This window comes from Microplitis mediator, chromosome 7, assembly GCF_029852145.1.
Source record: "Microplitis mediator isolate UGA2020A chromosome 7, iyMicMedi2.1, whole genome shotgun sequence".
Lineage (NCBI taxonomy): Eukaryota > Metazoa > Arthropoda > Insecta > Hymenoptera > Braconidae > Microplitis > Microplitis mediator.
The window spans coordinates 14,862,285-14,886,070 of NC_079975.1; the positions used below are offsets into that span (position 1 = coordinate 14,862,285).

Below are 23,786 nucleotides of genomic sequence, written 5' to 3' on the forward strand. Positions count from 1 at the left end.
AAAGCTGACATTTTGTCCTACCTTCAATCAGTTATAGTTTCAATTTTCACCTGAAACTTAGATACAAATTCAGTCAGTCTTCCTCATAGGTAAGTTATTTATATTTTTCCTGACAAGTCTTACATATTTCTTCCAATAAAATCATTTAATCCCTGTTTAAATCTCTTTTAAAACTTTTATATAGTTTCTAAATTGTTCAAACCCTTTTAAGTTAACTCTTTATGCCGCAGGACATTCAAATTAATTAATTGCGAATTGTGGAAATGGAGTTTATAATCGATTTTGTGGGTTTCGAAATCCCTGACGGATCATTTGTACTCAAAGAAGTCTACATTACTGATATTACGCTTTCTGAAAAGATGTATGAATCTCGTTTTTATTCTATTTATGAGTCTATGAGTCTATGAGTCCTAAAAAATAACCAAAAAATCATGGACTATCAAGTGTGTCATGAACACGATGGTGTAGGTGACATTTATCCATACAAGAAAAACTGTTATGCATGTAATGAACGGAAAATAAACTATTGTACATATAGTTCTAACGTCTTCTTAAGAAAATAATGTATTTCCTTAGAAATTCGTTGTGCTATAAATTAATAACTTTTACAGAATAAAACAGATTCACATGATATAATTGTTAAGAAAAAAGTTCGATTCAATCCAACACCCATTATTCATCATATGCGAGTATGGAATTTCGCATATCAATATGCTAGGAAAGGTAAATGGATGCAAGCAGCTGCAGATCGTGAGCGTTTTAGACGCAGAATTAATAAACTAAATATTATTCTAGAACCTGTATTAATTAACAAATATAATTATATAAATAAAAATTATAATATTAAATTATAGGTTAAACTGTAACGTAAAAATAATAAAATAAAAAAACACTTGAATTAAATTTTTATTTTTCATTATTATTATTTATTCAAAACCTTTATCTTATAGAGTACAAAATATTGCTTACATTAATTTTCTAACATTATTACTTATAGGATTATATTCAATTATACGATCGTGTAAAATTAGACAGTATGCCGATGTTTGAGGTGAAAATGGAACTTTAGATTCAAATTCTACTCTAACATCCACTGGCCCAGATTTTATAGCTTCATTTTGTTTAGAACAATCAATTACATAAAGTGGGGCTTCTTTTAAAAATGCTGCCTTTGTCAACAATGGTTCTGGTTCTTTACCATAGTATGATGTTTGAAAATTAGTGTACATATCATATAATAATGCATACTGATTGCGATCGATATCAAGATTCAAATTACCATAAGGATAACTTTGAGAATTGAGGAAAAGTTTTACATCTCTAAGATTACAATGATCAAATTGACTGGCATCTTTTTTAACTGCGTTTTTCCTCGCAGTTTGAAATCCCAGAATCACATAACGTGGTTTCTCCAGCTGTGTTGATGTTTTAATTTGCCAAATGTGTTTTGTAGTTGCTGGAAGTAATGGATATTCATACAACTCCTATGAACGAAAACTCATTGAAATAGCTGGATCACTTGATATATAAATTAATGCTTGAATTTTCTGCTTATCAGACATAGTGATGTGTGGTATGAGCCACTCAACTTTATTTGGAGTAATCTTAACGTTTGCAGCAACATCAGTAACTGTTGCTGGTTTATGTATGTAAGCGTTAAGATCAGTATTTGATCTTCTGATAACTAACTCATATGTTGCATTCATGACAATACGATTGTAATCTTCAGCAAACCCAAGCACGACACTTAATGGTATGGATACATCAAAGTATCCATCATCATTAGTTAATTTATTAGCATCACCCATCAACCACCCAGCATTTTCCATAAGATTTCGCTGTCCTGGACTTAGAGATGTGTAACTCTTCATCAGACATGTAATAGCTACATTTTGACATTGATCAATCACAACACCATTTAGGAGTAGGGATAATTCTTCAATCATATGACAAACAGCCATATTCACCAACTCCATTGTTTCATTAACTGCAGTCCCATCTGATTTTGTAAATTTTCCAGTTATGTGTAGTGTACTTTTGTTTAGTAATAAACATAAGCCTTGATTTTGCACACAGATACGGATTTCATCGTTATTATTTAATGTTGATGATGCGTATGGTTGATGTGCATGAAGTTCATAGTGTGCGATCGATTCATCATACACAATTGGTTTCTGAATGTCTAAGATTCCCGCCATGGTAATATAATGCAGCAAAAATTAATTTTCTTTATTTTCCCAATTTTCCACGTAACTTTAATCCGAGACTTTTGAGAAATTGAGCGTTCTGATGTGTTAACACTTTGGCATGTGCACGATGACTGATCGGTTTGAGGCATTTTGACTCAATTTTATACCCTCCACCAGTTTTGGTATTAAAAACAATTCCCATTATTTTATAAACTTTATATGTAATCGTATAGTTATTGTTTCACTGCGAAAATTCACAGATTTCCTATCCTGATCTACTATGGACACTCTAAGATAACGTATTGTATCGACGGCGACTGGAAGGTAAATGATGTGCGATGGGATTTCAATGATCTTATATCCAGGTGCAACAGATGGGAAAAACTCATGGATTGTGGCCGCTTTGTGATTATTTATGTATGCACCACTAGTAATATTACACTCGAGTCTCAACGCATTAATTTTGAGAATCGTTACTGGTAAATCAGACTTGTGCAAGATATTTGATGCTAGAGATCGATTCGTAAATCCTAATAACGATGCAATTGAATCTTTAGGCTCAAAATTTGTAGGCTTACTGCACTTAATTTCACTATGCAATTCATTATTGTTTGCTTTCAGGCTGAATTCCAAATTTTCCGGTAGCTCTTTTAATAAATACTTTTCAATATCTTTTAACTCATAACTGCCCGTTGGTATTGTTATTACAGTATCAGCCAAGACCTCTTCTCTTTGAGCATCTGTCAAATAACGATCTATTTCTGAAACACGGTTTTTGTTTGCATCACTAGCTATATAAAACTTGTTAGCACCAACATCAATATTAGGTATTGAATTAAACGTTAAGAGTTCCACAAGACTCAAAGCATATTTTTTCAATGGTGATAGTTCAATGGGTGGAAAATAATCAGCCTCTAATACAGAGGAATTTCCTGATAGTGTTAATGTGAACGAATCAGCCATGACTGATGTCTAGCTGATTAATTCACATCAATTTATAGCTGATCACTGAGAAATTTGAGACACAAATGGCCGCATATTACTGTATTAAAATCCTGATATCGCTTATAATTATATTTTATGCTACCAACATCAAGATATTCCATGAGATCTTTTGGTGGTTGTAAATTACCAAAACTATTATTACTATTATTACCATTTTTTTGTATGCAACCCAGTGTGAACCAGGTCCATTTTTATCATCAAGGTTTATAATTGCGGATTCATTGATTCTTGGTCCTGACTTTGGTAAATCGTTTCTCATGAAAACACCTCGAAAGTGTGGAATTTCCAAATCTTTAGCATACTTCAGCAAATCAAAGTTAGTGAGTGCTCGATGTGGTAGCATTATTCGTTTTTTGGGTAAGGACTTAGATATAAACCCATACCTTCTTTGTATGGTGTCAGATATAAACCTTTGCCAAGTGCTATTGCTTCCATTGTTTCGTTGTGACGCTTACTTTCATCAAATTTTCGTTTAGCTGAGTTAGCTTGATGCATAACCCGAGCTATACCAGCAGCACCACCAGCCAGAGCACCAGTAGCACTTAAGCCAGCGAATAATGGTATCAAAAATGGTAGTATACCACCAACTTTTGTTGGTACTGGTAAAACACGAGGTAGTTTAATATTTTTTTTACCACCAGCTTGTTTCACAGCCTCACGGGCACTTTTCAATGCTGATTTAACTGGCCATAAACCAGTCATAGATTTTTAGCGAATTTTACTATATTTTTTATGGGAACACTAGGCTTTTTATTTTTTTTTTATTTATCCTCCCAACCGCTATCGATGTCTTTTTTTTTTTCTGAGTCTTTTTAGTTGTTTTGTTTGGACTTCGTTTTTTCTTTGACACTGCCTCTTTCAGACCCATCCCTAAACTCCTCTTTATCCTCATAGTTTTATTAACACCCCAAGCAACTGTTTTTTCTCCAATACTCGCGTCTTCTGCGTGAACACGTTTCAAGGCCTTCTCTGCAAGTTCTTTATCAGCCTCGTGACGTGCAGCGATATTTTTAGGATTTTGTGCGTATGCAATATCGTGTTCTTTGCACGCTTTATCTAGAGGATTGATACCCGGATCACCACGAGCTAATCTTTTTGTTAACTTTGTACCTGGTCCACAATATTGATAACCTGGCACATGTAATTCAATCGGTAGTTTATTAATAATACTATTAACAAAACCCCCACCAATTTTCATTGTATTATTTATACATCTACACTCAATCATTGGTGCATCACGACTGAATTTAAATTCTATAAAACGGTAATACTTATAGGTAATCGAATGAGTTGTCATTTAAATATCGTTGAATGAACATCACGACATCTCGAAAAATAAAAATGAAATATCAGAAGCAATCAGCTAAATTACCAGTTATTAATTTCGATCAAATCGTTCAAGGTGATAAAAATTTTCCAAAACGTCATGGTACACTGCTACCAAATACTGTTCGTGCAGTGCTCTGTGGACCATCAAATTGTGGAAAAACCAATGCACTTCTTGCATTAATTACTCATCCTAACGGTTTGAGATTTGAAAATATATATCTATATTCAAAATCTCTAAACCAGCCGAAATATAAATTTTTAGAATCACTTCTACAACCGATAGAAGGTCTAGGTTATTTTCCATTTAATGATCATGAAGAAGTTGTAAAACCGGATGGAGCACAACCAAATTCACTAATGATATTTGATGATGTGGCATGCGAGAAACAAGATCATATAAGAGCATATTTTTGTATGGGTAGGCATAAAGATGTTGACAGTTTTTATCTTTGTCAAACTTATACTCGTATCCCAAAACATCTGATACGTGATAATGCCAATTTTCTCGTACTTTTTCGTCAAGATAAAATGAATTTAAAACATATCTATAATGATCATGTGAATACCGATATGTCATATAATACTTTTAAAGAATTATGCTCAGCATGTTGGAATAATGACTCTAGCAATAGATATGGTTTCGTTGTTACAGATAAGGATAGTGACTTGAATAATGGAAGATACAGAAGCGGCTTTGATAATTTCATTCATATAAATTAATTGACAATTGATGAATTTTGTATAGTTACGCAACGTACTTGATTGTGACAACATGGATTTAAAAAATATTTCCGAACAGCAAGAAATGTCACACCGAATATCTATAGCTAGTGACGCTATCCGTGAAAAACATAAAAAATTAAAGTTAGGTAAAGATACGAGTGAACAAACAATGCGTGAAATGTTTAAACCTATAGTTACACCTCTGAAAACACTTGTTGAAAATGCCAAGATAATAAAAACTGAAAATTTTTCTCAGATAAAAAATGAAAATTTACCGCAAATAAAAAATTTTTCTCACGCAAATTCATCCTATGAACCAAGTGATGCGAGTTTTTATAACGCTATTGATTCTCAAATTGAAAAGACTCAAGATATAATTGACGATCAAAGTAGTGAAAGTTTAAATCAAACAATTTTACAGAGAAATATCAATGCTACAAGTACCCCCCATAAAATCAACTAATACTCTCTCAAGCTATCTTAATATGTTACATAAACATTATAAGGATCTAGATATAAGATATGGTATTCGAAAAAGAAATAATCGAACATTTATTGGTGATTCAGAAATTGCGTTTAAAGATAACACTACTCTCATTATTAATGATAAAAATTATACTTTAACTCCAGGATTACTTGAATTGTTATTTAAAAAACAGCCTAAAAAAACTCTCATTACTAAAGATGATGAAAATCAATATGTTGAGATCGTTATAGCCACCAACACCCATCGAAAGCATTATAACCCAGAAAGAAGTATTTACACTGAGAAAACACAAAAATTCAACGATTATATAGCAAAATATATCAATTTAAATCAAAATGGTTCAGGATTACCTAGTCTCATGACAGCTTCAAGAAAACGTAAAAATATTGACTATGTTTACTGGGACAATTGTAATGAACTCGTTGATCGTCTTCGATTACTAACAGCATCTCAGGCTGCTGGTAACCCAAGTCATTCTAATGAAATAATTTCTATTATCGAAGAGTTGCGTGAAGCTAAAGTTATTTATTAATCACGAGCACTGCTAAGATTTCATCACTTGTCTGTAAACTGTTGATGAGGATAGAACGAAATGGGTATTGATATATTTGGACGAGTCTCAACATCATCTAATGATAATGTTAAAAGTGGTAGTGTTGGCCCCGCAGGAGTAGGATTTAAATTTACTAGTGACGGTCAATATGATATGAATCATAAAAGACTCTGCAATCTTGGTGAGCCTACTGATGGATTTGATGCAATATCTTTAACAACTATGCAACATGCTATCAATAATCAACTAGTTCCGGTAAATAAAAAAATTGCTCATAACAATTCATGTATCAGTGTTATGGAATCACAAAGACAAGAGTATGAAGCAAAACAAGATATTAAACAAACTTCGATATCAGAACTCATTTCCACTTTGGAAACCAAAGTGAGTGGATTGGATAAAATAATTGATCTTCATCAAACAACGATTGATGGACTAACAGCACGTACGGTGAATCTTTTAAAATCAGTGATACGCGATGGGCGAATGATTGGTGACATAGAACTTAAACTAACCAAACTTTTCGAAAATTAAAATGGATGGTGAAAAAGCAGTGATAGCTCAAGAGCTTATAAACAAGCTCGTAAAAATTATCCACGTCGTCATGTTGATATACGAGGCTTAGACGAAACATGGCAAGCTGATCTTGTCGATATGATCTCTTACTCCTCAAATAATAATGGGTATAAGTATTTACTTACAATTATAGATAATTTTTCAAAATATAGTTGGGTGGTACCTATGAAGAGTAAAAATGCTAAAGATACTACAGCTGCTATGGAATCCATTTTAAAACAAGGACGCACACCTAAAAATTTACATGTAGATCAGGGAAAAGAGTTTTATAATAAAGAATTTAATAATCTTATGAAGCGTTACAATATTAACATGTATTCGACATTTAGCAACTTGAAAGCATCGATCTGTGAACGTTTCAATCGTACGCTAAAAAATAAAATGTGGCAAAAATTTTCATTTCGCGGAAATTACAAATGGATTGATATACTGGATGATCTAGTTAAAATTTATAATAATACCAAACATCGAACTATTAAAATGAAACCAGCTGATGTTACCACAATCAATGAAAAACTAGTTTTACAAAAGATTTATGAACCTCTTCGAATCAAGTAAGCAGTAAAAAAGGAAAAGTTTAAAATTGAAGATAGAGTACAAATAAGCAAATATAAACATGTATTTGAGAAAGGATATACACCAAACTGGACGACTGAAATTTTCACAATCAAATCAATACAAAATACTTATCCTGTGACATATAAACTTGCTGATTACCTTGATCAACCTATTGAAGGAGGCTTCTATGAACAGGAGCTCAGCAAAGTAAAATATCCTGATGTATACCTTATTGAAAAAATTGTTAAAAAGCGTGGAAATCAAGTTTATGTGAAATGGCTTGGTTTTGACAGCTCACATATCAGTTGGATCAGCGAATCAGAATAATAAAAAAAAATTGTACATTTTTTCTGAAACAAAATACATTATATTTGAAAAAAAAAATAAATAAATAAGTTTTTTAGTTTTTTTTTTTAATTTTATTTTCATTTACAAATAAAAAATTATAATTTATACATTAATTTTTCAGTTTTTTATATCCCCATGGTAATGTATCTGGAGAATTCTCTTGCAACTTTCTTTTATCATCATTCCAACTCAGAGCTAATTTAGTTTGTTTAATCGTCTTAACCTCATGTTTATTACTTCTAATCAGGAATTGGGGTTTAATAACATTGGTGTGCTTTTCAAGACAGTTTTTAAAATCATTAAACGTGATAGTTCTTAAAGTTGATCCTTTGACTCTTTTTGCTCTTTTTTTAGCTTTCATATTTTTATGAGTTCTGAATGCATACAGCTTAGCTCTAAGTCCTACAAACTCGCTCATAATTTCACCATTATTCTCGTCTTTCATGAGACCAACAACTTTTTTATTTACTAATGGAATATCATAAATATTGTTTGGAGGATAATCGGAGGTGTCAAACATTTTAATATCACGTTTAATGATTTCATATATATTCGGAACCTTAAAATAGTAAATTAAACTATCAGTATCAGTATACATAAGTTTTGATTCATCATTAGTAAATTGTTTTTTAATGTAATTATAGTGAAAATCGTAAATATAAGTTTTTGATAAATCAAGTATAGTAAATCCAACATAAATTGGTTTATTAAAATTAGCTCTAACTCTTTTTAACTCAATTAATAATAATTCTTTATCAAAAATGGTAAAACTATGGAAATTCGGTTTCGATATTAAAGATTTCGCACCATATCTACCATGCCATTTTGTCACTAACTTAACATCTTTATATTTTCTCACATTTTCCATTGTTTTACCAAATACTGCATTGTTCATGAGCTTGTAAAAGTTCTTTTCAAATTCATTTCTAGCATTTTTTCGACATTCTGTATTTTTATCAATATACGATTTTAACCATGCCGATTGTTTAAATTTTAGAACCCTATGAACTTTCACAAGCTTCATACTTAGAGTAAGATATTGTTGCAGATTCTTATAATGTACAACATAATTTTTCTTAGAATAAAGCGTTGTTGCCAATTTTGCTTGTTTACAGTTCGGAGGTACAAAATGTTCAGGGCACAATGGTAGGTCTTTATGGAGCTCATGTAAAATGATCGGATAGTCTAAATCTACTTCTAATATATATCCTTCAGAACGATTAGCATTGAATAAAGTATTTATGTTATCAAGAGTAATATTTTCCTTCCATTTAAATGAGCTCTGAGGTAATGACATACTCATTGCACCCCCATACAAATTGTTTACATCAAAGTACATTAAATATGATTCATCTTTATTTTGATCGAAATCATCACCCATAAAACGATTGTTTGCTTGCGCATATCGATTTGTACATTGAGATACTTCACCTCTAATGCCTTTTTCAATAAAGAGTATCATTTCCGCATCAGTCAATAACTCTAATTCAATATTTGTCATCTTTAACATTGCATCTAAACTAAGTCCTGGTGATGTAAAATAGTGTAACGGGTCTAGCTCATAAGTCTTCTGACAACTATGACGAAAGTTTTCAAAAATGTCCGCTAACAATAAGACATCTGTCTTCAAATACAAATCTGAATATTCGCCTAATGTTTTAATATTAAACTTATTCCAAACTTCTTGAGCATGATTGTAATCCTCATCGGATACATCATTATCATTTAGCTTAGAGTAAAATAATTGTTTTTCTGGTAACTGTTTATCATCTAATTTATCAACACTATCTATGTATTCACAGGGAAACACACCTTTACGTATCATTAATTTGAATTTATCAGGATCAGTATAGTATTTACGAGTTATTTGTTTGTCATCGTTAGTTAGATATGAAGCTAATTTTTCTATGCTTGATGCCATAAATCTAAAAGAATCTATGAAACGTAATTCGACTTTAGTTTTTCAATTGACTTTATAAATGAGATATAGCGTTCTTTATTTAAAGGTAAAAGTTTCGTAGATCCTTTAATATCTAAAGCTATAGCTTTGATTATAAAATGTGAGTCATACCCTGATAAATTATGAAAAACTACAGATATTGTATGTGGTCGCTGAAAGTTTAAATTACAAGAGTTATGAGCTGGACCCCGGTATTTCCCTGTAAAATGACAGTGATCATGACATTTTTTTTCATTTGCTAATATTACTTTCGAGCAAATATGACAAATATTCATAGAATTGTGATATCTTATTTCTTCAGAATTTAGTGGTTTCATTGCTATTCCACCCCACAGAAAACTGTTTACTTTATGTGCAAGATTTTCAAGTTTCCTTGTAAACCACTCAATACAATCAGGTGACCGATTTATTTCAAATTTACATAGAGTTTCTTCATAACTACAATGCGTGTACATGGCAATACTGTGAGGGATATGTGTTTGAGAACCATTATCATTATTAGCTGACTCAGGTAACAGAGTGCACTCCAAATCAGCGTAAACAACAAACGGTACGATATCTTTGTATTTATAATTTTTAAATTTTAGTATTTTTCCCTCTTTCGTAGGCAGTTCCATTCTAATTTTATTAAATTTTATACAATCTAGCTTATGTTTATCAAATGAGTTTTGATACTTAAAATGACATAAACACCTATCACAAAACGACAATTTATTCTTCTTTTTTGTAATTTGACTTTTAATCAATCGTGATAGATTTTTAATAAGTGCAAAATGGAAAATTGGCTCGAAACTTTCTACATCATCATTTAAAGATTCACTAGCTTCAACCATTAATAAATGAATTACTGGTTTGTTTGAATCGAAATTATTAGTTAAATATAATGGTATTACTATATTTTTAATTACCGATTTTCCATTTTTAATCACTGTTTGAGGATCTATACCATAAACATTTATAGCTAAATTATTCAAACTTTCATACTTCGCTATATCTTTTAATACTATCGGAAATTTTATACCTGCGTATTTTAGCTCTGAGTCGGAAAACTGAGGGTATGATTGAGTTCTCTCAGGATGACTTGTGCGTGCGGGATATAGCACTGCTGTGACAGCCCACAAAAAGCAATAAGCATCGAAGTTTTCAATGTTCAGGACAGCTTTTTTTTCTTGAATGTCTTGAGGAAGACGCACATAAGTTGATATGCCTCGTACTTTCGCCATGCCAACTTCTAAAGGTGCATATCTAGAGATGTTTACAACCAAATTCATAACTTCAATTAGACTCCATCCTGAGTCTTTCTGATTGAAGTCATCAATTTTTCTTAATAACACTTCATACACATTGTCCGTAAACCAACTATGAAGGTCTGTCGTTGATAAAATTTCACTACTCTGCGTCTTAAAAGATTTTATTTCTTCAATCTTATCACCACCACCTTTCACATTCTCGAATAAACACGAAAGATTTAAACTAACTTTAATATTACCCTCTTGAAGAATAATATTTTTAATTTTATCGAATAATGTATTTTTTGAATCCATCAAAAATGTTCGCACATCTGTATGGCCTTGGTTTAATATACATCCGGTTTTAATACGGTTATTAAATGCATTTTCCAAGTCCTGCCACTGCACTAAACTTTTTGCAGCTAAATTTCCACCAACTACAACTGAACCTAACTGAGCCAATTTGTCGATGTATGCATATGACACACCAATATTATGCTGTAAACTTTGCCGTTCACTAACAGTACTATTTACGTTTGATAGTAAATTATTAAAAAGAATAATATTGTCCCTCAACATATTTTGACAGCGTAATATATCATGTTCACTAACTGTTGCACTCGGCTTTGTAAATTCATTATATGCTTGAATTATTGTTTTAGTTAAGTTTGAAAATAATGCAGATGCCATTTTTTCTTTTTTATTTGCTGTTGAAAATCACTTAATATTTTAAAGATGAAAAAATCGAATTATTCCTGTGGCGGAGAAAAACGAATTGATACTATTCTATTCTGTATGGTTTCTTTTATCCCCAATCAATTTTAACATGTCCACAGTACTACATATCTTCAGAAAAAAAGCGACGTTTTGTTTTGATTATCTGTAGGAGGATGTGAGAAATTGAAAATATTATAATATTCTTAATTTTATATGAAAATATTAGTAAGTTATCCACGGATATCCTATGTAAATAGATGATTATGATAAGAATAGTCAACGACTCCTCAAAATTAAGCTAAGAGTTTTTAAAATATTGAGATGTTGTTTTCAAATTTGGGAAGATGAGCTGTCACTATTATACTTAATCTAGTTTTCTGTATTTAAATCAATTGAGTCTCTAAAGATAAGAATGTGTGTTTGTTTCGGTAATCTGCAGCAGGATGTGAGAAATTGAAAATATTTAAATGTTCTTAATTTTAGAATAAAACATTAGTACACTATTCTTAGAAAAAGATATGGAGAAACTTTGTGCATATCTCTGAGCTGGACTGAGTGTATGTAAAAACTTAATTTTTACCTGGTAACATCTTAATCTTCAATAATAATATTGCGTTTTCAAGTCATACCATAAACACCAGGTAGTTTGAGGGTATATGTTGGAGAGGGTAGTGATAATAGTATATAAACTGCTGTTTCCATTATTTCACAATTCATTTTAAAGTGAAAATAAGATTGGTAAGTTTCGTAAATCATATACAAAATAATTATTAATAATATCATTGAAAATTATCTCTATAATTTTATTTTTTCAGGAATAAAAACTTCAGTCACTCGACGCTTGTGAAACGATTTTTTAATAATGGAATCAGCTAAAAAGGTTTGAATATTAATGAATCTTTTTAATTTTTTACCAAAAATGGTTGAATATATTGTTCAATTTTTTTTTTTCTTTTTGTTACAGATATTTGAAAGTGCCTGTTACTTCCCGCAACTGTGGGTTGATATGTTCGGGCTTATCAACATGTGGAGGATTGTGATGAGTGAGGTTTGGATGCGGATATCAAACGATGAGTATATTGTTGATGGCTTATTCAGTATTAATAATGGAGTCCCATGCATATTAACAGACATGGGGTTCAATGTCTGAGGGTTCATAATGCCTGAAGATGTCAACCAGGATATTTGTGAATCTGATAAATATTTTTTCATGGATGATACCTCAATGAGTCGTATGAATGCTACATTAACTCAAGAAGGCATATTTTCATCAACACCAGACGACAAAAGAGATTCCGAACAACAAATATCTGAGTTAAGTACTCCAGATGTTTATAAGTTTTTTATGGGTACCTCCCCACCATTATCTCCGATATCATCATCAACAGCAGCATCATCCGTTCTTTGGTGCTCTGGTGAATCACCATCAACATCGCCTAATCTTACAATTCCACCATCAGGATGGGTAACTGAGTGGAATTATGATCTTGAATCATCATCCTCATCAGACTTTGTTTGGACCTCTCGAAAATCCCCCTCAACATCACCAGATCTCATAATACCTCCATCAGGATGGGTAACTGAGGTGACACCTGATGATCAAGAAGTTGATGAGATTTTCCATTTACAATCAACAGAAGAATCTGACGATAGCTTTTTGGATTATATGCATGGTCGTGCATTAGGACGACAACCTACACCATCACCAAAACAGTACTCAGCGTCATCACGATCTACCACCTCATTCACACCTTCACCACAGCTATTACAACAATATCAACAACGAAGAGAACGAGAACAACAGCAACAACGACAGCAGCAACGACAACACGAGAACTACCAGGAACAACAACAACAACAATATTGTTATAATACATACAATTTAAATTTTAATGTTCACTTAAATATTTATATTTAAGTAAAGGCGGCGCTTGCTCTGTGCACGTCGTGTTTATTATTGCTCTGTCGAAATCTAATTATAAATTCCATCAAGTTATTAGTTAAATCTTGGCTGTGTTTTTCTTAAACAAAAAAATTTAGTGATTATTTATAACTAATCATAAACAGTTTGGCTATTTAGTGTAATTGTGATTGAATTAATTTAATCTAAACCAACGTGGTTATAGGTTTGGTCATTGATTACAAATTTATAGACGTCTCAATCAATTTTCGCTCTTCTGGTGATCTGTGCGCTATTGTGGAATAATACAGAACTAAAATGACTAAACCAATCTGTGCATTATGTTATGCAGCTGTCGAAAAGGTAGGGGTCAGCGTATCATCCAAATGTAAAAATAATCACATATTTCATATTGATTGTGTAATTATTAGACTGTCACTTGATGATACTGCGGATGTAACAACTGCTGTAAAATAGTATATTACATACCTAGGCCAGTAAAATAAGAAAAGTCTCAGAGCACATGTAATTGTTGGCCGAGGCGAAGCCGAGGTTGACAAACATGTGGTCTGAGGCTTTCTTTTTTACTGGCCAAGGTGCGTATACTATTTTTCTGCTCGACGAAGCCGGAAAGTTGCAACTTCGTTCAGGGCAGCGGCCCGAAAGTTGCCACTTTCCGGCCGGAGGGCAGAAAAATCATTGTCCAATATGTTATACGGAAAATCGAATGAACGACTTATTGGATAAATTTGAGATCAGTATTAATAATTTAAATGAAATTAAGGATACAATAAAAGGAATTGATAATAAAGTTTATACACTAACTAAATCCTTCAGGAATCTTCAAAATGATCACAAACAAGCGAAAGAAGAAATTGCTTCTATTCATAAGAATATTGCTTCAGTTAGTAGAAGCATCAATTCAATTAACATTGATGTGAGTGAAAATAAAAAATTAACGAATGAAATTGATGCAAAGCTATCTCTACAAGAAGCTCGTCTTGATACTTTTGAAGCCAAACTAACATCTAATTCTACTGAAGCATTGTCATCTGTTGACAGGGCATTAATGCTACGAATGGCTTGCCAAAGCGTGGCTAACCAGTTAGTTATCACTGGGATTCCTGAAACTATCAATACTATGAATCAAAAAAATATCGTATCGTCTATTATACCTAAGCTTGCTCATGCACTTAATATTACCTTAAATCCAGATGATATTATACAGGCTCAGCGCATGGGTGAAAAAGCGATAAATAATACAGCAACTACGGAAGAAAATCGAGTAAGATCACATGCTATATTACTTGAACTTTCAACAGTGACCAAATGTAACTTATTTATGGAAAAAAAGAAACAGTTGCCTGAGCTCTCATCGTCGGTTATTGACTCACAATTGCCGCAATGTAAAATAAATATTAATCACCGGATTCCAGCGGAATTATATCAATTCCGAGAGAAAATCAGGAAGCAGTTTCCGCAAATTGATTCGAAATCTATCTGGATTGCAAATGGAGCTGTATTTATGAGAAAGAATGCTACTTCAAAACCAATGAAAATACTGCCTACTACAGATTTATCTAAATTATAGCAAAACTTGGACTCTCACTCTACATTAAATATCTCTGCAGATCTCTCACAATCGTCACAATCAAAAACAGTTCAATTATCATCAACTATTAATATATGCTGCCTTAATGCCCAATCACTTTCATCGTCGTCACACATTGATGAATTTCGAGACTTTTTTAGAAAAAACCCATATCATCTGATTGCGGTAACTGAATCTTGGCTTAATGATATGATTACTGACTCACAAATTGCTTTACCAAACTATACGGTAATGCGTGTCGACAGGCGTGGAAGAATTGGAGGTGGAGTTATTCTTTTTGTTCGTGATGGTCTTTTAGCTCGAGTGTTAACCTCTTCAATAGCCTTACAAGCAGACAATGTACCGGAATTTATTATTTGTGAGGTCTGGAGTCCGAATCAACCAAAAATATTAGTATCAGTCGTCTACAAGCCACCTAGAGCTGGTCATTTAGATATGTTTTTTAATGAGTTTCGTGGTTTAATAACAGAATATAAGTTTGCATGTGTACTTGGTGACTTCAACACGAACTTATTAATACATTCTGGAGATGCAAATGATTTAATTGATATGTTTGCATTATTAGGCTTACAGATTGTTCCGCTGATGCCCACTCATCACACTAGAACATCTGATACGTGGATTGACCTATGTGCAACAAATTCTTTCTCGGCATTATCGGCCTAGGGACAATCAGCGCAGCCATTTTTATCTGGGCACGATATGATATATATCTCCATTAAATATGATTCATTAAGATATACTGAAAGAATATTCTCTTACAGGTCATTAAAAAATATAAATTTAGATGATGCTGCAAATTATGAAACTACTTTTGACTTTACGATACTTGATAGTCAAACCAGCATCGATTGTAAACTTTCTGTTGTGAATACATTTATCAATAATTTACTAGATGAGTTAGCACCAATGAGAATATATACTGCTAGACGTCCACCAGCACCGTGGTTTACAGCTGATCTACGTTCACTAAAGAAAGAGAGAGACGCCTGTTATCGTGCATCAAGAAAACACAACTCTAATGCGTTATTCTCAAGATATATTGACCTACGTCGTCAGTTTAAACAAAAAATTGAATCTGAGAAAGGAAAATATTTGAAATCGATATTTGATAAATCTGGTAATACTCGGACATTTTGGAGGGAAATGGACAATCTTGGTCTAACAAGAAAAGGATCGCAATCACATCAAGCTATTCTGGTTCCTGCTATTGAATTAAATAAGTATTTTGCGTCAGTCTCTTCAGGTGACCCGCTACCAAACTCGGATTACTTTTTGAGTACATATTATGAAGAAAATTGTAAAACTCAGGAAATGGAATTAAATCTCCACTGTACTGAAAATATTGATGTGAAAACAGCATTAATGCGTATATCTACTCGAGCAACTGGATGTGATGGTATACCTATTCAAGTTTACAAAGTACTTCAAGATATACTAGTGCCATACATTGTTTACATATGTAATACATCTATAAGTGAAAGTGTTTACCTAGCCATGTGGAAATTTTCTCTTGTAAGACCACTGCCTAAAGTGAAATACCCATCATCCCCGTCTGAATATCGTCCAATTGCAATATTATGCGCCTTGTCAAAAGTACTTGAAAGAATTATTTTTAATCAAGTTACAAAATATCTAATGAACAATAATTTACTAGACAATAGGCAAACTGGCTTTAAGGAAGGTATGGGAACACAAACTGCTGTCCTGAGGTTTTGCGATGACATTCGATTTGCTATTGACGTAGGAGAAGTTACCTTCGCAGTATTCTTTGACTTTACCAAAGCCTTTGATACTGTCGATCATTTCTTACTGTTACAAAAGCTATTTGATCTCGGTTTCTCAGTCAATACAGTTAAATAGTTTTACTCATACTTAAATGGACGATTCCAATCAGTATATACTGCTAATAATAAATTCTCAGATTGGATTAATCTAGATTCTGGAGTACCTCAAGGCAGTGTTTTGGGTCCGCTGCTTTTTTCTTTATTTATAAATGACTTGTCAAAATGTTTGAAATATTGTTTATATCTATTGTATGCTGATGACCTCGTAATATATATAAGATGTAAGCTGAGTGATATTGATGAGTGCATCTGTCGTTTAAACGATGATATTGAGCGTATCTCTAACTGGTGTGAGATTAATAAACTTCGTTTAAATCATTCTAAAACTAAGGCGATCTATTTTGGAAGTATTGTTAATGTCTTTAGACTAAATGAGCTATTAAATAGGGATCGTAATAGATTTTGTATTTATGTTGATCAAGCTCTGGTAGAATTTGTCAATACATTTAAATATCTTGGAATTATACTAGACAGTACGTTATCATGGCATTCGCACATAGCTAATATTAGAAGACGTTCGGCATTTGCTTTATATAGAATCAAAATTAATGATGTTAATCTTGGCACATCATTAAAACGTAGACTCATGGTCAGTCTAGTATTCCCAATCTATGATTACTGCTCGTGTGTTTTAACGAACTTAACAAATGAGTTGAATAGATCTTTATTAGTTTCACTGAATAATTGCGTCCGTTTTATTTTACGGATTAAGCGAGATGCACATATATCAGAACACAGACGACGGCTTGGTTGGCTACAACCTTCTAATCGTCGTATACAACTGGTATTATGTGAGTTTTATAAAGCTTTATGTCTCATGAAGCCAGGTTTGTTTGGACATGAGCTGGTGTTGAGACAAAATATTGCTTCTCGTAGAGATCCATTGCGTACTGATACTTTGAATGTACCATTTGCTCATACAATGACATATCAGAAATCATTTATCGTAACGGGATGTAACTCTTGGAATGCTCTACCGCAAATTATTACATCATCGGAGTCACTCGACGAATTTAAAGAAAGATGTTTTAATTACTTGCTAGAGCGTGAATGTGAATCAATATAAGAATTGATATATTTTTAAATAAATGTAAGAAGATAATTTACTGATTTAATTGTATTAAATATTACGAGGTCGATTATATGTTACTTAACTTAAACTAGATGGAAATTTTTAATCTCATCTCAATAATTTTGTGGGATGAGAGTCATATTGATATATACATATGTTTCTATACTAATTATTCGAATGTAATTTTATGTAATATTGTAAAATGATGTGATCACAAGGAGTTATACTCTATGATCGATAATAAATCTAATCTAATCTAATCTATATGAATGATGTGAATGTAAATGAAATGAATATGCAATGATGATATATTATTTTTAAATAAAAAAATTCTTTTTACTCTCAATAACTTCTATTATTTACATTTTATCGAATACAAATCTTATAGTATATAATTATTATTATGTGATTATTATTTTATATACATTTATTTTTTCTATTCAGCTTGATGGTGACAAAACTCAAATGGACTGTACTGTCCACCAAAACTAATAATGAACAGCTCATTATTGGATGCAATAGTGGCTAATTCCTTTAATTGTTTAGGATCTGATGTAAGCATTTTCACCGTTCGATTGGGTAAAAAAACAGAAAATTCCTCATTGATTGTAGCAAGAATCTTCGGTCCAAACTTGGTTGTAACATGTTTCATCCTGTGATTTGATGTTCGATGTTGATCTCCAACTCGTTGAATTTTTTAACTGGTAAAAATCCCTTCAATTGATTGACATCATTTATTTTCGTGAAGTCCATTTTCTAGAAATTAAAAAAATAAGCAAATTAGTACCAATAATCATGGTAAATAAAGTTTTGGAAATTAACAAAAAAAATATATGAAAAAAATGATAATAATTAAAAATTTTCTAGACTTACCTTATATTTTTTGAAGTTAGTTCTCGAGTGAAGACAAGTTAACTCAGCTTTAATGTGAAACTGCGTTAAAGTATGATGAGATGAGCCCTTTTTATATTTTTCACCCACACTTAAACGTATCACCCCCAACATAAGTAACGGATTTCTTCTTATATTTCGTTGGTTGAGATAGAGAAAAATTCGAGAACATTCGACAAAATAATAATAATAATAGTTTAGGTGGGGTTTTGAGTGGGGGATTCTGAGAAAAAAATTATTTATCTGTTTATTATATCAAAGATTCAAAATATCTAGATTACTGATTAAATCTTACCCCCCCCCCCTCCCCGCCCACCCAATGTAGTTTTAAAAGGGTTTAATTGAAAGGGTTAAGTAATTGGGAAACTATTTGAAAATTTTAAAAAAAATATTTAAAATTTTCTAAAAAATATTTAAAACTTGAAAAAAAAAAAAAAAAAAAAAAAAAAAAAATTTAATTTTTAAAAATATTTAAAACTTTCTAAAAAATATTTAAAACTTTAAAAAAAAAAAATTTTTAATTTTTAAAAATATTTAAAAATATTAAAAAATATTTAAAAATCTTAAAAAATATTTAAAACTGTTTAAAAATATTTAAAACTCTTAAAAAAAATATTTAAAACTGTTCAAAGCGCAACAGCCTCTGAAAATCTGCAGAAATCTGTTTTATCGGGGGGGTGAAGCCCCCCAGTTTAACTACTAGTGATGATAATCATATAAGCATTTATAAAATTAGAAATGCCTTTCAAAAAACGGAACTACTTCCTACATCACCTGATACTCTTAAGCAGTACCCGAGCAGCGGATCAGATTAGAATATTTATTCAGATTTTGATACCGCTGAAAGAGATGATGATTTTGTAAATAACAGAGGAAGTGAAAAACCGTTTGGTTCCAGCCTAACAAGCCCCTCTGAAAGCCTTTTAGATGTAAATGAATCAAATGATTCGATGTCACTGATAAGTTCGTCAGATTATATGACTCCCAAACTTGACAGAGTTCATACATTAACTTATGATGTATTAGCTAATAAAACTTCACTATCTGACGAACATTGTGATCAAACGTCTTTTGCTTCGATTAGTAGAATTAGTGAAACAAGCTCACAAGCATTTGAGAATGTAGATCTTAAAAAGAATATGCATGCAGTTCAACGCTTTAATTCTATTCGATTTCCGGAGCATGTTAAGATGATAACTGATGAAAATCAGTTATCAGCTGAATGGTCATCGCCTAATATAAGTAGGGGTAAAATTTCTAATAGTGTATTAAATAAATATTCTGATAAGAACGTGCATGTATTTAATGTAGTTAGTCTTAATACTAATCATGATCAGGTTTTACAACCTAATCTAGCTAATTATAGCTGTAAAAATAGTAACGCAGTACCTATCCGGACTTATAGCAAACTATGCAAAAATAGTTTAAAAACTTATCAGCCAAAAACGAAAGTTAGTTAACTAAAAGCTGACAATCAATCTAATCAACCAAATGAAACCTTGTATCATTTGAGTGGTGGATGTTTGCCTAGAGAATCAAATGAAATTTATGATTCTTTAAAAGTTCAACTACAATCTGGGGAACCTATTGATTGTAATGATACCTCAATGTGCTTAACTCATTTAGAACAATTAGACGTATCATTCGATGATTCTGCTCCTGAATTTCAGTCTGAAGAATTTGAATGTATTTCAAATTTATTAGATGGTAAATCACAATCTGGAAATCTAATGAATTTTTGTGATAGTTCAATGCAAAGCTCTCAATTTGAAGAAAATTTCGATAATAATGTTGATAGTTCTGAACTTGAGCAATCAGAAACAAATTCAAATGGTTTGGACAGAGTTCCTAGAGATTTAGAAAATATTTATACTTCTATTGATATTGGAGCTCAATCTACAAGCTCTGTGGATCTTAATAATGATTCTGTTACCGGTTCAGAATCAGAAGATGAATCCAGTAATGAAACTTATTTTGAAGAACCCACAATCCAGGGTCGACGCATATGTGATCTTTCTTGGATTTTTGAGCAATTACATGTAGCTTTCGATTCTCATTTTGGATTATGTGAAGGTCATTTTATAGATCTCCGAATACGCCAAGTGCTTAATAAAGGATTAAGAAAACTCATGACTTGGAAATGTAGAAAATGTGAAAAAAGTACAAGAATTTGGACTGATCCTGAGGAACCCTCAGATAGGCCAAATCTCAATGAGGCTGCTGTGTTTGGTACACTGGCTTCAGGGATTGGATTTTCCGCTTTAGAAGAGCAATTAACCGCACTAGATGTTCCTTGTATGTCAAATCCGACTTATCGAACATATCGAAGTATAATTGGTGAAACAATAACCAAAGTATCAATGGAAGATATGGAAAAAGCTGGTAAATTAGAATTCGAATTAGCAAGAGAAGCTGGAGATATTATTAAAGGTAGAAATGGTAAACCCGATAGACCTTTTGTAACAGTCATTGTAGATGGTGCTTGGTACTTTGGTGTGGCATAAGAAATAAATGTTGCACTGGATGTGAGCGTAATTCAAAACATCCTTGTGTCAAGAATTGGGGTCGTGATCAGGCTTCAACTAGTATGGAGACAGATATAATAACAGAAGGTTTCAGAAATAGTATCGAAATGCATGGATTAATATATAGATCAGTTATTGGTGATGGTGATAGCAGCGTATGTAAATCTATTGTAGACAATGATCCATATGCAGAGTATGATATTCGAGTAGAAAAAATTGAATGTAAAAATAATTTATTTCGTGATTTCTGTAGTCATATAGAAAAAGCAGCTTAAAAAACAAAATTTCTTTGTGCTGTGAAAAAAGGATCAGTCAAAAAAATACGGGAAGAAGTGAAAACCAGTGCTCTTAAAATGCGTGTTCATATAGAGCAAGCAATGGTACGCCGTAAAAACGAAAATGGTTCTGTTGAAGAAAAAACAACACGTTTGTTAAGCGATATAAATAATGCACCGTATCATATTTTTGGACAACATATTCATTGTGAAAAAAACTTAAACGGGGAATTAATGGATATTTGTAAAAATATTCCTGATAATAACGTAGAATTATTAAAAAAAATTGGCATGTTTGTAGAAATCGAAACACAAATTGCTCGATTAGGAAATTATGTAAGTAGTTTACTGGTGAATGAAACGAGTAATAGTGCAGAATTATATAATTCAATAGCGAATAAGTTTCACGGTGGTCGACGCATTAAAAATAGTAGGAGTAACTCATTTCATTAAGGGCACTTTGTGCCGTGATACAGTTTAATAATAGAGTTATAGTTTCAAAAATTATTTCTGGTCGGAACAAACCAATTTCGAACATTGTTTTGAAGATGGAAAAGAGCAGACTCGATCAAATTGAATATACTGCAAGATATCGTGCAAAAGGTAGACGAAAACGTCGACGTTATTATGGAACAGACAAAGATTATGGACCATTTGCAAATACAGAGGATGCTTCATTATTTGTTTTCAATACTAAAAAAGATGATCATCTAGCAAAATTAAAAGAACGACAGCAAAGACGAGAAGAAATCGAAAAAAAGACTGTTGATCAAAGTACAAGCGGTGATTAGTATATGTATCGGGCAGATATGATTACTGCATCACATTTTGGTAGTATTTCAACAAGAGAGAAACAACTTCTCGCGCTGGAATTGTCAAAAGCATACGATTATCACCACAATAAAATACAGAGAGTATTTTATTTGGAAAAAAAAATGAAAAAACGGCAATTAAAGACTTGGAACGAAAAATAAATAAAAAAATTGAGCCCTGCGGTCTTTTTATAGACAAAGACTTGGAATATTTAGGTGCATCGCCAGATGGTCTTATTGATACTGATGGTATTGTAGAAATAAAATGTTTAGCATCAGCTAAACATCTCACTCCCGATGAGGCAATAGAAACTAATTCTGAGCATCGTAGGATTTTTGACAAAAAAGACAAAAATAAAATGAATACATCACATAAATATTATTACCAAGTCCAGGGTTAATTGCACATAACACTACGAAGTTATTGTATATTTTCTATATGGACTCCACATGGATTAAAGTATGTGACTGTAATAAAAGACGATAAATTCTGGGAAAAAAAAATGGAACCCAAATTGACCAGGTTCTTTTTTGACTGTTTATTACCAGAAATTCTTGACAGTAGGTTAGCTAGGAAAATGACGATTAGAGATCCTGGTTACATTCTCCAAGCTCGAGAAGCTGCAAAAAAACAGCAAATTGAAAAGGAAACCAAGAAAAAAAATAAAAAAGATTACCAACCGTCTTCAAAACGGAGGAAATGTGTGACTCGAGGTGCTGCACTTTCAAATACGTCAGTTCCAGCTGACAATTCTGATGTTAATGAGCAAGAATCAGATTTCTGGGTTCCTCTTGTCGATGAAACTTCTATTTCTTTGACAGTAGAACAAATTCTGGCATTAGATATTGTACGGGCCAATAGATCGGTTGAAGATGTTATAGATAACATTCGCACAAAAAATAGAAAATTGAATGATGATTCAATCGAACTATTCTTACAGATATTAAAGAATAATTCCAATTACCATGCATTTCCGGTCTTATATTCTGTCATATCTAATCTCATAAGACCATCAGAGACAGACCAAGATTTACAAATAATTGGTGGAAATAGATCAGGTCATTGGACTTGTTTACATTATGATGGTAATAATACATATATATATGACCTGATTTTTCATCAGGCGATGAAAAAGTAGAATTATCAACAGATGAACGTTTGTATATAAACAAGCGCT

The 23,786-nt window shown here is 32.1% G+C and overlaps 2 protein-coding genes across 2 annotated transcripts; both read right to left on the bottom strand.

The window, feature by feature from the left end:
* Window positions 1–965: 965 nt before the first annotated feature.
* Window positions 966–2,198, bottom strand: LOC130671927 (uncharacterized). Its single transcript, XM_057476070.1, has 2 exons — window positions 1,590–2,198; window positions 966–1,484 (listed from the first exon to the last, which is right to left on the bottom strand). The coding sequence occupies exons 1-2, from the start codon at window positions 2,196–2,198 to the stop codon at window positions 966–968; spliced, it is 1,128 nt and encodes a 375-aa protein (XP_057332053.1).
* A 5,679-nt stretch (window positions 2,199–7,877) lies between these two features.
* On the bottom strand, window positions 7,878–11,647 carry LOC130671928 (uncharacterized). The gene is made up of 3 exons (XM_057476071.1): window positions 10,637–11,647; window positions 9,898–10,402; window positions 7,878–9,703 (listed from the first exon to the last, which is right to left on the bottom strand). Exons 1-3 carry the CDS (start codon window positions 11,645–11,647, stop codon window positions 7,878–7,880), a joined length of 3,342 nt encoding a protein of 1,113 aa, XP_057332054.1.
* Between the last annotated feature and the right edge of the window lie 12,139 nt (window positions 11,648–23,786).